Source organism: Branchiostoma floridae, chromosome 4 (assembly GCF_000003815.2).
Source record: "Branchiostoma floridae strain S238N-H82 chromosome 4, Bfl_VNyyK, whole genome shotgun sequence".
In the NCBI taxonomy this organism is placed as follows: Eukaryota; Metazoa; Chordata; class Leptocardii; order Amphioxiformes; family Branchiostomatidae; genus Branchiostoma; species Branchiostoma floridae.
In genome coordinates, this window is record NC_049982.1 from 20,918,674 (window position 1) to 20,932,261 (window position 13,588).

Genomic DNA, 13,588 nt, shown 5'->3' on the forward strand with positions numbered 1-13,588 from the left:
AAAAGATTTCACAAAGTCAAAACCCCAAAAGATGTGGCACTCGCATTTTAATATTTGATGGTCCCGGAGAAGTCAGACTGAGTGAATCATGAGAAAAGTAACGTTACCTGAGCCAGCCTACAGATGTGACCTATGTGGTAGAGACTGTCATTTTCGCATAGGACTGACTGGACTGGTCATAGCCTAACCCTGAGGGCTGATATCAAAAAGGATTTTACCATAGTCATTACAGACCGAAGGAGACCATATAACAAACGTTATATTCAAGAATGAAAACAGAGAATTGGAAGAAAAACACTCATGACAATGTAACCTTACATTCAGAATTTTCTTTGATTGTTGAAATCATCTTATGAAGAGTTCTTCCCCATTCTCTCTCTCAATATAATCGATGTTGTGGAGTCTAAATTCTTTAAGGATCTTCAAGTCTCCTTCACGTATTTCCCCCAGTTGGTCCTCATGTTGAGTGTCACAGGCAGGTAGAATCGACGGAACGCTCGTCCCCAGGATGAAGTCTCGCACTATCTGCACGATGATTGGTCCGCTGTCGATCTCGTTCACGCCATATCCTTGTATATCTTCCTCCAACTCCCGCGCATTTATCATCACAAAGGGCCGTTCTGACAGCGTCGTCTGCGTCGAAAGTCCGCACTGATTTTTGGTGAACTCCGATATGGAATTTGCCAGAGGAAGTCGGAGAGAATCCATCAAACGTCTTGGAAATGCGCCCCTACCACGGGGGTCGATCCAGAAGATCGTGGCCGACCGCTTGGCATAATCTATTTGTGCAGCGACTAGCCGCCACCGCTCTGGTGTGTAGAACGGGATAAGTAGTGTGTTGGGCATGGTGCTCCAGCTCCGCTCTAACTCCCGCGAGCAGACCCGTAAAGTGGGCACCACACTTTCCAGCACATGCGTCAGGCTCTCGCCATGGCACGGGTCCAGCACCACGGCCAGTTGTTCGTTCTCCTCCAGAAATGAACCGCTAGATGGCGGTTTCGAGCTGTGGTGGCTGCAAAAAGTTAGGAACTTGCGGCGAATGTCCTGCAGAAGGAATGTGACGTCAGCGGTTGAGTACACTCGGCTTCTCTCCGCGGCGTCAACATCAGGATTCGGTCTCATGGCTGCGGGGTGGAGGGGGAGTAAATGAATGTCACATGGGCATTACACCTCTTACTGGTCACGTAAAAAGACGCAAAGGTGTTTAAACTTTCTGAAAATGTAACTAACAAAAGTAACGTGTGGTTCCATGCTCTGTTTCCTACTCAGACTGATTGGCACGCCCAGTCGCATTAAGCAAAACGCATTTGGCAATGAATTATACTTAAGGCATAAAGCTACGGAATTTGTCTTCGTGATGTGAATCGATCGTTGAATCGTTACATGCTTGTCCGGTGTAAATGTCCTTCACGTCCTCTAATAAAATCTACCGGCGTAATTATAAAATGACCGAGGTACAAATGTACAATGAAAAACAGCACAGAAGAACAGTTAATTCGGTGGTTTTACAGCTAGACTATCATCTTGAAAAAAAAAAAATGGGGATATGCTGTTGACGAGGAGTATTCCCAGTGGCCACCCCCCCCCCCCCGGAATTTTTTCTTGGCTACACGCTGGTCCCTCTTCGAGTTCGAGTGTTTATTTATTTTTAAAAAGATGGATAACGGGCTTCCTCAGCTCAATACATTAAAATGCAATGTAGCATACCGACAGGGGAGCTGCGGAATCCTGACATTGACCATCACAACAACTAGAAATGATGTTTGTAAACGTGGTTCTGACTAACCTCTGTTATATGAAGAAAGGTCCGACCTAGAAGCGCCACAGAGCTCTATCTCATGTAGCCCTCGGAACAATGCATTCTACGGATAATAACAACGTTTCCCTCGTCAGTATCCGATCCGTTGCGTGTTTTCTAATATGCTGATCCAACGCTACGGGGCCTTGTCTGCTGGTCTATCTTTACTCGGCTGCCCTAGCAGCTGCCATGTCAGGCCAAATAAGGTACAATACAGCCTTTATTTGGCAACGCCGAGGCCAGAGTAAATTCTGTAAGCCTCAGATACCAATAAAAGCGTATTGGGTGGATGCTGGTAGTCTCTAAAGCTGGCCAGCTATCGATACTTAAGTTATCCTATCAACGTCTTAACCAAAACATGGCATCAAGAACATAAGTTACTGTCCTAAACGAAGGACACAATGGCTTCAAGTGCCTAAATTAAACGTGCAAGGCAAAAGTCAAAGTTGGTTCTGAGACTGCAGTTTGAAAATAAATCGCTAGATATCGTCAATGTACCATCTCTGTCCCCCTGTATGTAACCTCTGAACCCGAGTAGCAACGTGGCGCGCGTGCTGAATGTGGAATTTCACCGGCTCGAGCGTAAATTTACCATCTATAATTTGTTCAACCCTTCCGCCCGACAGTCTAAATATTTGACCGTCCGAAGTCCCGTCACACGTGCTGAGAGCTGTCTTCAGGTCGGTAGGTGAGTTGGTCTGCTCTTATCTGACGTTAGCTGAGAGTGAGAGTGAAATTTGTGCGCCACACGAAACGATCTGGGTGCATATTTTTGTGTGCGACAAACATCTCCAGGTGATCATACATAATTATGAAAAAATGCCTGGTTCCAGTTTGACCAAATACCAAAGATATATCGATTCTTACTAGTGTAGCTGTCATTGTAGCGTGAGAAAGTTTCCACTTGGAGGTGGGGGAGGGGGGTAAGGCGAGGACAACTCTTGAAAGGATAAAATTTTATAATTATTACAATTTATAGGTTTAGTTTTGTACACCGTTCACCATTACTTTGCGTTACATATTCAAAGTTTTCTTGATTGCTTCCAGAACCCCGGATTAGACGACAAGTTTTCTACATACTACTGAAGGTTGCAAAAACAAACAGCCCCAAAGTCCGTCAGTCTGGACCTGATTAGAGGACCCTGCTTAAAGGTGATGCAATAGTGGCCAAACAAGATGGCAGCCAGAAGTTTGTACCAACTCAACTGTGTAAAGTCTGTTCTCAAGCAAGGCAAGCTGGTGAACTCTTCTTACTTTAGATCAAAGTCTACGCTATCCCGTCCCATCATAAACAGAACGAATGTTACGGAACGAGCGTTAGGGGGTGTTTCTGTGCCACGATGGCGTTATGTCAACGCACGGGACTTGAACGATCTTAAGGGGGCGTACGCACACGCGCCTTACTCCAGACTCAATGGCAAAGCGATTCCGTATCGCTCTGAGCTGAAGCACGCCAAGAGAATCGTGGTGAAGTTGGGGAGCGCGGTGATTACTCGTGATGACGAGTGTGGGTTGGCGCTTGGGAGGCTCGCATCTATCGTGGAACAGGTGAGTCATTGGACCAATGAATACAGTAACTCTTAGTGTTACTCGGTAACCATATGATATTGGATGCAATAGAAGATACAGAATCAGTGGATATTGTTTTTCTAAAGGTCTGTGAAGATTCACACATCTGGTACTAATCTCAAAGCAGATCTATGGATTTGTCACTTTTTCTCCAATGTGTATGTTACGTGAAGGGTGGCTTACCATTTAACCAACTCAAGTTCAAACCAAAATTCAGTATGTTCTTCTAGAAATGTCTAGAATTTAGAAGTCAAGTACAAAATCTTGAATCTATTATTTCGTTCGCATTCTTTACAAAAGAAAAGCAAAAAGAGACCCGACCACTGCTTGCAAAATTTTACTTTTCTATCACAACAAAGACAGACATTTGTTTTCTGCAGGATTTTCTCCTTTGGTAGGTGTATCATTGTTGACTGTTCTATTGTCTTCCTTTCCTTTTCTTTCCAAGCTCAACCTCATGGTGGAAATTTCCATTCCATTGCCACTTGACCCCACCCACGTCTTCTGGTGTTGTGACTAATTCAGTTGTATTATTGTAGAATTAGCTGGATTTGAAGTACAGCACACCTGGACTACTCCTGAACAGTTCCCATCATGACTGAACGCCATATTGTTTTCATCATCTCAGTCCTTCCAAGAATGGATCTGGAGTAATTTGATTTCTGCGAGTGATAAAAAAAGATGATCTCAGTCCGTATCACACAGCAAACTGAACACTGATGAGATATTACTGGTACATAGTGTATGCTGACTAACATAGCAAAATGGCCTAGTATGGGGATGTCAGATGACTGGCTTTGATGCAGTAAGGGGTACTAGAAAAATAAAGAAAATGGATGAGTTTGTGTTTAGGGTACAACCTACAAGATAATTTGAATCACATAGCACAGTTTACTCTGGATGCCTGTCATATACAAATTTTTACAGTCTTCAAGAATTTGGCCACATTTCTTTCATAGACAACATGGGTTGTGGATATATGCTATACAAATGTATACTGGTACACACGTATGTTGGTTTCACCCACTTGCCCCCCCCCCCTCCCACTGATTAGTATTCCAGCCACACACCAGCACTACTGAGTCATTACTGTGTTGATTGTGTCTCCTGACGTCACAGCGCCGTACCAAACACGTCACAACTGTCTATTAAATGATCCACAACAAGGGAGCAAATTCTGAGTGGAACAGGAATGTCAGAAGCTGTGGATATGCTGTACTGTTCATATTCTGCAACTGATTCCTTAATTTTGCAAAAAGAAATTAAATACCTTTCACACTTACCTGTATATCTAAGTCAGAGAAATGCCGCTGTCTTTACCACTGCAATTATTGAAGATCATATCCACCTACTTATTTCATTTCCTTCACTTCCTTAATTCCACCTTTAATTATCATGTGTTCAAAATTAAAAAGAAAATATTCATAAATAACCATTTTCAGTGTGACATGTATTGTACGAGTGCAGTTGTATTATGTGTAATTTGGCACTCTAAAAGGTTTCTATTTATTTGTTAATTGACTATGAAAAGTTAAGCACTGAATACTCTAATAACATGAAATACACTATGTAGACTATACACTGTATTTTACAATGTGCTGCAGTATGTATATAACATTACTGAAAGGTGTTTTGTGTGTATAAACCTGATGAAAATCATGTTTTTCTACAGGTGTCGGAGCTTCACGCTGAGGGTCATGAGATGTTGATTGTCACCAGCGGTGCGGTGGCGTTTGGAAAACAGCGGTTGCGTCATGAGATCGCCATGTCTCAGAGCATGAGGCAGAGCATGCGAGATGCCCGTGCCAGGAACGGGAACACCATGAAGGTTAGGAAGTAACTCTGTAGTCAAGATGTTATAATGATAATAAGACTTTCATGTGCAAATTATTTGTGGGATTGTTCAGGGTTTGACAAGTTTTCTAAGATGGCAAGTGCATAAAAAATTTACTTGCCCGAACTAAGTTTTCATGAAATTTCCCGAAATTTGAATAGCATTTTTTCCATGTATTTTTGCTTCCAGTAATAGAATTCTTTTATCATTGGCTCTATTTTCTATGTTACCAAAGCTTGATGCCATGACTGCAAAAAATCTCACTCATGGAAAGATATTACAAGTATAGGGTTGTTCTCCATGTCTGATAATGCCTATTATGTACATCTATATCTGACTTTCATTATGTCATGAGTAGGCTTAGGCCAAATGTTTGATTCTTAAAATCTTGGATCCAGATTAGCCTTAGATCCATCTTGAGCTGTCACTGGATCTCAGATCTGGACCTGAAATCTCTAAAGTGATTCGTATCTAATGCGGGAGATGATAGCCCCCTAGCAGCTTCCGTTCAAACTTTCCCTGGGAGCCAGACAGGACCAGGTAGCTAGTGAGTTAGCTACCGAGTTTTGTGCGGGGAGCCAAGGCAGTCAGCCCGCCGACCTCACATTAGCGCTCCGGGGGAATGTAAGCCCGAAGGAGTTATCACTACCCTTTCAAGGGAAGGGCAGGTGGACCTAATCCGGCTTAAACTCCCCAGGGCGCTAATAGGAGCTCGGCGGGCCTGACTGGCTACCGAATAAACTGTCCTAGCTGCCCGACCCCGGATGGCCCCCAGGGTAGTTCAAACTCTAAAATACCTTTAAACTGCAGAATCAAACTTCAATCTAAGCATGCGAATCCTTGTCTGAAATCTGCCCATTGCTGCCCCCCTCCCCCGTACATTAATGTTGTTTGTTCCATCTGTTCTGTGTTCTGTGTAGTTTCTGGAACCGCGTGCTTGTGCAGCGGCCGGGCAGAGCGGCCTTATGGCGTTGTACGATTCCATGTTCTCTCAGTACGGCATTACCTGTGCCCAGGTGAGGTTACCTCAAACCATGTGATTGTTCGTTCATGACGTAACCAAACGTTTTTCGTTCCGTAGAACGAGGACGAGATGGTTAAGGAAGCGTGCGCCGCGGCGGGACAGGGGGGCCTCATGGCCCTGTATGATTTACTGTTTGGCTTACGTGGGATTAACACGGCGCAGGTGAGAGTTGATGGGTTGATCAGGGTAACTTAAGCTGGGAGGTTTGTAACTTAATCTTTCTCAGCTATGTAACTCTTCACCGTCGGAAATTCTACTTGACACATTGTAGTTTTACAGGTACGAGGCTTGCAAGCGAGTCTTTTATACCCGACATTATTTACAGTAATCAGTATCGCTCCTTTTTTCAATGCTTCTGCATGCTGATTTTTACTTCTCTTTTTCTCTAATTTGATACATTGATATTTGTGATTCAGTATGTTTTCCATACTTAATATGATGGATATAAGTTTTTTAGGTTTTTGCTTCTTGATAGAAAATTAAAGTAGAATGATTTTTTACTATGATTTATGGAGTTCAGAAATTTAAGCTTTTTTGTCCTTGTGCATGCATTTGCTTTTAAAGTAGTTGTTTGCATGTTAGGTTATTCAATTAAACCTACCAAAAGTGATGGTTATGTTCCTCTCCTACACCTTTTGTACCAACACTGTTTCTGTTACCCACTAAGGTGCTGGTGACCAAGCCGGATTTCTACAACGATGACAACCGGCGCAATTTGCAGAGCACGATCAGCGAGCTGCTGCGGATGAATATCGTGCCTATCCTGAACGCCAACGATGCCGTTGCCCCTCCTCCCGAACCTGACAAAGACTTACTTGGGGTATGGCATATCTTTCCTGTAGTATACATCCTTTAGAATACCAGGATGAAGGGCAAGATGGTTTGTGGTTTGAGACTGTTCCAATTTTGTGAGGGGGAGTTAAGAAAACTCTTGATGGATAAACTACTCTCTCTGATGGATATCATTATGAAAACTGAAATCATGGGGAGAAGACCTCCAGTTTAAAGATGGAATTATCTTTACTTTATGTGGTTGTTTTTGATTTCCTCTTTGCGCTATAGGATCAGAAAGGTTACCAAGCAAGACTTTTAAGGGCCTCTTTCAAGATTTTAAAGTCCATATCAAGACCTTAAAACTGTCATTTGTTGGTACTTTAAGGACCATTATATTATCTTAAGGAAACCCCACTTTTAGTGGTTTAAGATGGACTTGTAGTTTGTTAATTGTGTTTACCTAATCTAGAGTAATCTAGTTACCACTGCCATACTTAACTTTCCTTGAGCCAGACTTGCCATGCCTATAACATAAGTAATGCTGCCATAGCTGCCCTCCCCCCATCCATCCATTGACACAGCGTCATCTCACTAATCAGCCTCAGTGATGTTTTGACGATCGATTCCTACGGGACCAGCACTTTTCCCAGAGTGCATTGCCCCGATGAAGACAGTTTTGACTGAGGGCAGAAACATTTCACCCATTGTTTTGCCTCAGTTCCCTCGAATAGGATTAATAATGGCTGCTCTTAATGATTTATTTGCATGATTATTTGCTTATTGTTAGTCTTCATAAATTTTCCATTTTGTTATAATCTTTAGCTTCAGGTTACTTATGTATTAATGTGACGTTACATTGTGATACCTACCCCACATAATGTAGAGCCAGTGAAACTGCCATATATTTTGGGTTCAATTTGATTTGCTGTGAAGTTGCTGTTTCTGCTCATGTCACCTCTTCAGTTTGTTCAATAGTGGTTTTCCTTGCTGCTTTTTTGGATTGTCAAGTCTAGTTCATCTGTGCTTAACTCATTTTGGCTAGTGTCCTCAAGCCATATTTCCCCTCCCTGCATGTGTAGTATTGATAATGATTTAGAAAATCATTCAGTTTTCCACAATTTCATATACATGTAAATATTACCTATCATGTGACCTAAAAGGCAGCGCTAACAATTCTGTTTGTCATATGTGATGTTGTTTTGGATGAAAAGACTGAGATTTAATATGGTAATAGTCTAGTCAGCTTCTGTTCAGTGTTTTATAGGAATCTATAGGGTCTAAAGCTGCAGTTTTTCTTCCCTGTGTGTCCAGGTGATCAGTGTGAAGGATAATGACTCCCTGGCGGCGCGGCTAGCTGCGGAGGTCCAAGCCGACCTGCTCTGTCTGTTGTCCGATGTAGACGGGATCTACACCGCTCCGCCCGGCGAGGATTCCTCCAAGCTGATCGACACGTACTATCCCGGGATTCAGAGCACCATCAAGTTTGGGCAGAAGTCCAGGGTCGGCATGGGAGGTATGGAGTCCAAGGTAGGTCTGGGGTACCCGGGTACACATTCTGTGCTTGGTCAAATGTATGTATGGTATATGTTTTGTGATTAGTCTAATAGCTGTACATGGAATAGATGTTATGATAGGCCAAAAATACATAAGAAACTTGCTTTATGATTGATCAAAAAGGACGATGTGATTTAGATCCACTGTACAACAAATGCATGTATGATTCATCAGTCATTAGTGTCTAATGCCAATGTAATGCATGATTGCATGGTCGAAGGTTAGTAAACAGTATGATACCTGTTGGTAGTAAACATAGCACAGTGCTTAACTTTATTCCAACGTTAAAGGTGTATTCAGATCAAATTTTCAATGACCACTATTACCTTCTTCAGCATCAATAGTGACCAATCACTACAGAACGTAAACTGGTGAGAGTTACAGTGATTTTAACTGTTTGTGTCCCATGTGACATGTACAACCTATAGGTACGAGCTGCACAGTGGGCATTAGAGCGAGGCACTGCAGTAGTCATCGCTAACGGCTGTCGCCAGGGTTCCGGTCAGGCCATTCTGGACATCGTCAGTGGTCGCAAGACGGGGACGTTCTTCACTGAGGCCAAGGTCTCCTCGGTTACCGTGGAAACTCAGGCAGAGAATGCGAGAAACGGAGGGAGAGTGTTGTCTTCGCTCACAGCGGATCAGGTACCTGCTTGTGTTCACATTATGGACAAAATGATCATGTTAATGCTAGGGTCACATTTCACTGTCAAGGCCCTTCCTGACTGTTTGTGGAACTGAATAATAAAGTTTCTATCAATAAATATGCTCAACTGATGCTCTGGAATGGTTTTAATACGTAGTTACTGGAAGTTACATGTTGTAGAATAGTCCACGTTCCATGACTTTGTGCTGCTGTGATGTAACCAACTTCTGTTACCTTGTTCTGCAGCGATCAGACATCATCTCACACCTGGCTAACCTGCTGGAGGAGCGCAAGTCGTCCATTCTCGCAGCCAATCAGAAGGACATGGATGTTGCTAGGCAACAAGGTAACCTGTCAGGGCCGATGCTGTCCCGTCTGGCGCTGAGCGCCGGGAAGCTGACCAACCTGGCCGATGGCCTGCGTCAGATCGCCGCCAGCTCTCACCGGAACCTGGACCGCGTGCTGAAGCGTATCCAGGTGGCTGATGGGATGGAGCTGCGCCAGATCACCGTACCGATCGGGGTGCTGATGGTCATCTTCGAGTCCCGGCCCGACTGTCTGCCGCAGGTGGGCCGTTTGTTTGTTTGTTTTCTGATATCTTTTGATGAATGAATATCATTAAGTTTAATTTTACCCTTTGAGTCTTTGAAAATTACATGCACAAAGATGTTGCTCATTTATTCTGATACCTTATCTTCTGTGCACACCACCCTAACCTGATATACGTAGTTTATATGGACAACATTCATTTTCTGACATTCTCCATTAATTTTGTCCGTTACTGTATATGGCCATGGTTTGTAATGTAGGTAAAATGGCTGAAGCATGTCTTACTTTAAATGAATAATTCAGAACAAGCTTCCCGTCACAGGTGGCAGCCCTGGCCATCGCCAGCGGTAACGGTTTACTTCTGAAGGGCGGCAAGGAGGCGACACACTCCAACGAGTACCTGCACAGTCTTGTGCAGGAGTCCCTGGATCTGTACAGCGCTAAGGACGCCATCTCGCTGGTAGGAACGGCAGATTGTCACTGTCTGTTGGACTCATGTTGTTGACAATTTTCAGTCCAGTTTCAGTGGATGTATTTATCAGAACAGGGAGGAGGGAAGGGGGTTAGACAGAATGAACAGGATTTTTTTTTTCACAAAACAAAACCAAAACTTTTTTTTCATTTATGTATTATTTCAGCTTCATTGCATGAATGACCAGACACAGGCACTTGTATTTCTTTTTGAAGGTTGAGAAGTTGGTTTTTGGGGTGGGAGGGACTTTGTCTAAGGTTCAAAGGATTTTGTTAGAGGGAAAGTCTGGACCTAAACATTTTTCACCAATGTCTCATGTTAGCTGACCTTTAAGTAACACCAAGCTGGGAAAGGAGGAAGCCATCAATTCTTTCTGTTATATAGATTACCTTTGCAACTTATGCCGTACATGGTATAAATTCTCTCTACATACCAGTGACTGAAGCTCAACTAACATTAAATGTCATCAAGAAAATTGGTAGATTACGGGCATATTCAGAAAATGATGATTTCTGTGGAACCTTACTACCTATGGAGAGGTTTCAATGTTGTAGTGCTGATTTGACTGTTGAAAAGAGTTGTGTACATGAGTCCAACATTGCCCCGTACAGGTCAGCTCAAGAGAAGCCATCTATGACCTCCTGAAGCTGGAGCACCTGATCGACCTGGTGATCCCGCGGGGATCCAGCGATCTGGTGCGCATGATCCAGCAGGCCAGTAAGGGGATCCCGGTGCTGGGTCACAGCGAGGGGATCTGCCACGTGTACGTGGACAAGGACTGTGATCCGGAGATGGCTGCCAAAATTGGTGAGCTACACTTAACAGTTTGAACTTACGTCAAACCTTGATTTGAAGATGAATGTCCTATGGATACCTTGTATAATAAGTATGATTCAAGACATTGAGGTTTTTAGTATAGATTTACAATATGTGCTAGGTTTCATTTGTTTCCAACTCAATACAATTGCACAGTCCTGGACTCGAAGTGTGACTACCCAGCTGCCTGTAATGCCATGGAGACCCTTCTGGTGCACCGCAGTCTGCTGAAGACACCTGTGTTCGACCACATCGTCGACACGCTCAAGCAAGAAAAGGTCAGCACTGCCCCCTAGCAGGTCTTGGACAACCTACAGACTACTTAAAGGCAGTACCTACGGCCTTTTGCAAAAAATAAAGGAGGCTCTTTAACAAATACTAAACAAACAATAAGACAAAAAGTAGAGAAAGACAGGGCAGGTAGTTGTACTGCATTTTGAAAAGAGGCTTTTTGAGCTGTTGACAAGTTGTAGTTGTTACTTGTGCAGGGCTCGAAATTCATTTTTGGCATTAGGTGCACTGGTGCACCCAGCTTAAGAAATTGGGTGCACAAAAAGATTTTTGGGTGCACCACTTTAAATTGAAGTAATAACCTGGTAATAAAACTTAGTTACAAGCTATCAAAATTCAAACAAGTACCATCATGATGATAGACATTTTTATTATCTTTCTAACACTTAGATGTCAAGAATATGATATATACTAGTATACTGTGATATCTTTACATACACAACCTAAGAAAATATTTGGGTGCACCCTGTGCACCCACAGAAAATAATTGGGTGCACAGCTCCAATTTTGGGTGCACCTGGGTGCACATGCACCCAGTATTTCGAGCCCTGCTTGTGTGTAACCCTATATGTTCTAGCATTGAAACATGATCGTCAAAGAAACCTTACACTATTATCATTGGCTGTAGCATGAGTTAGTTGAGACATGTATGATTACTGCCTGACAGGTATCAATCAATGCTGGTCCACTATTGGCCAAGGCACTTCGCTTTGGACCGCGGGAGGCCAAGTCGATGCGAGTGGAGTACGGCGGACTGGAGTGCTGTGTTGAAGCTGTGGACAGCGTGGAAGATGCCATTAACCACATCCACAGCTTTGGGAGTTCACACACTGACGTCATAGTCACCAACAATGGTAACTGCCAGGCAAAGATGCATGTAGTTTCTATACAGTTTGACTTACAATTTTGTGCTGATACATTTAAGTTTCCTTGGTCAACTAATCAGTTAGGTGGCAATGTGAAGTGTGTGTGTGTGTGTGTGATTATAGTATATAAACTTGCCAAAAGTTACATGTCATTTTGTGTATGACTTACTGTGAATGCTGAAATGTTCACGGTGGTTTTGTTTTTGCAGTTTTTTTAGCGTTGAAAGTATCACTTCTGTTTCTAACGTATATGACTTCTGTACTAATGAATCACCTCAAATGTGAACGTAAAACAAATGCATGCCTGCAAACCTGCAAACCTGCTAATTAATAATCAAATTCCCATGAAAAGCTATGAGTTAATAGCATGCTTGTATTTTTGGTATCTTTCAGAGCACACAGCAGAGAAGTTCCTCCAGAGCGTGGACAGTGCCTGTGTTTTCCATAACGCCAGCTCGCGGTTTGCGGACGGCTACCGCTTCGGGCTGGGCGCCGAGGTGGGGATCAGCACGGCGAGGATCCACTCCCGCGGGCCGGTGGGCGTGGAGGGTCTGCTAACCACCAAGTGGGTTCTTCGCGGGAACGGAAACTCGGTGGGCGACTTTGCGGAAGGAGGGCCAAACAGCTACATACATCAGTACTTACCTGTAGCGGCAGGTGCTGAGGAATCAGACTCAGAGAAGGAAAACTAGTTATGTACAATTATGAACGTCACAGAAAGCTAAATTGTATTTACAAAAAGTTCCCTTTATTGCAGTAAAATCTCTTTAATATAGATCCAATATAACGTTCAAGAAAAATTAACTCTACATGCTTCATCCAATGATATCAATATTCTGATAAAATATAGTTTAGTTTTATATAATATTTTATATGTCTTGTTGATTTTGTTTGTTTTTTGGTCAAAAATTAACATTAGTGAGATGTTATATTCCAATTACTCTATTTCATAACAAAACTATAAATAAGATAATCAAGAGATGGTTGAAAGAAAAAATACCTTGATTTGATGTAAAGTCAACTTTTTGTTTTTCATATGGTATCTGTGAGTCATAGAAAAACAGCGGTTTCAAACACCAATAACATGCATTGGCATAATACCGGTAGTAAGACTTATACCGGTAGATTAAAAATACTGGAACTTAAAGAGATCTACACATGCAACAATAGTTATTTCTGAGCTGTGCACACTTCAGACATCTAGGTGTCCAATACACCATTTACAAAGCATCGATAACAATGCATTCGAAGACAACAAGGCCAAAAGTTTTCAGTATACTTTTTTTTAAATTTCGGGGTAGGCAGCTCGTCGTGGGACGAACACACTGTCACATTCATTGCCAAATTTATATAGATCATAATTACACATGCTCACGGCACAAGACGAACATGATTC

General features: G+C 42.8%; 2 protein-coding genes across 5 annotated transcripts; one reads left to right on the plus strand and one right to left on the minus strand.

Moving 5' to 3' along the window:
- Positions 1–26: 26 nt before the first annotated feature.
- LOC118414709 lies at positions 27–1,972 on the minus strand. The gene is made up of 2 exons (XM_035818908.1): positions 1,787–1,972; positions 27–1,124 (listed from the first exon to the last, which is right to left on the minus strand). The coding sequence occupies exon 2, from the start codon at positions 1,120–1,122 to the stop codon at positions 346–348; it is 777 nt and encodes a 258-aa protein (XP_035674801.1). The 5' UTR covers positions 1,123–1,124; positions 1,787–1,972; the 3' UTR covers positions 27–345.
- Positions 1,973–2,311: 339 nt separating this feature from the next.
- On the plus strand, positions 2,312–13,268 carry LOC118414706 (delta-1-pyrroline-5-carboxylate synthase-like). 4 transcript variants are annotated; one of them, XM_035818902.1, is made up of 13 exons: positions 2,312–2,486; positions 2,846–3,346; positions 5,040–5,195; positions 6,122–6,217; positions 6,893–7,045; positions 8,311–8,526; positions 8,982–9,197; positions 9,445–9,765; positions 10,070–10,207; positions 10,831–11,026; positions 11,192–11,313; positions 11,994–12,180; positions 12,586–13,268. In XM_035818902.1, the coding sequence occupies exons 2-13, from the start codon at positions 2,975–2,977 to the stop codon at positions 12,882–12,884; spliced, it is 2,472 nt and encodes an 823-aa protein (XP_035674795.1). In that variant the 5' UTR covers positions 2,312–2,486; positions 2,846–2,974; the 3' UTR covers positions 12,885–13,268. The 4 variants fall into 4 exon arrangements, with proteins under 4 accessions (XP_035674795.1, XP_035674791.1, XP_035674794.1 ...); XM_035818898.1 differs by lacking the exon at positions 6,122–6,217 and adding an exon at positions 6,283–6,387; XM_035818901.1 differs by lacking the exon at positions 6,122–6,217 and adding an exon at positions 6,283–6,387 and having other exon boundaries at positions 2,334–2,478.
- The last annotated feature ends 320 nt before the right edge of the window (positions 13,269–13,588 follow it).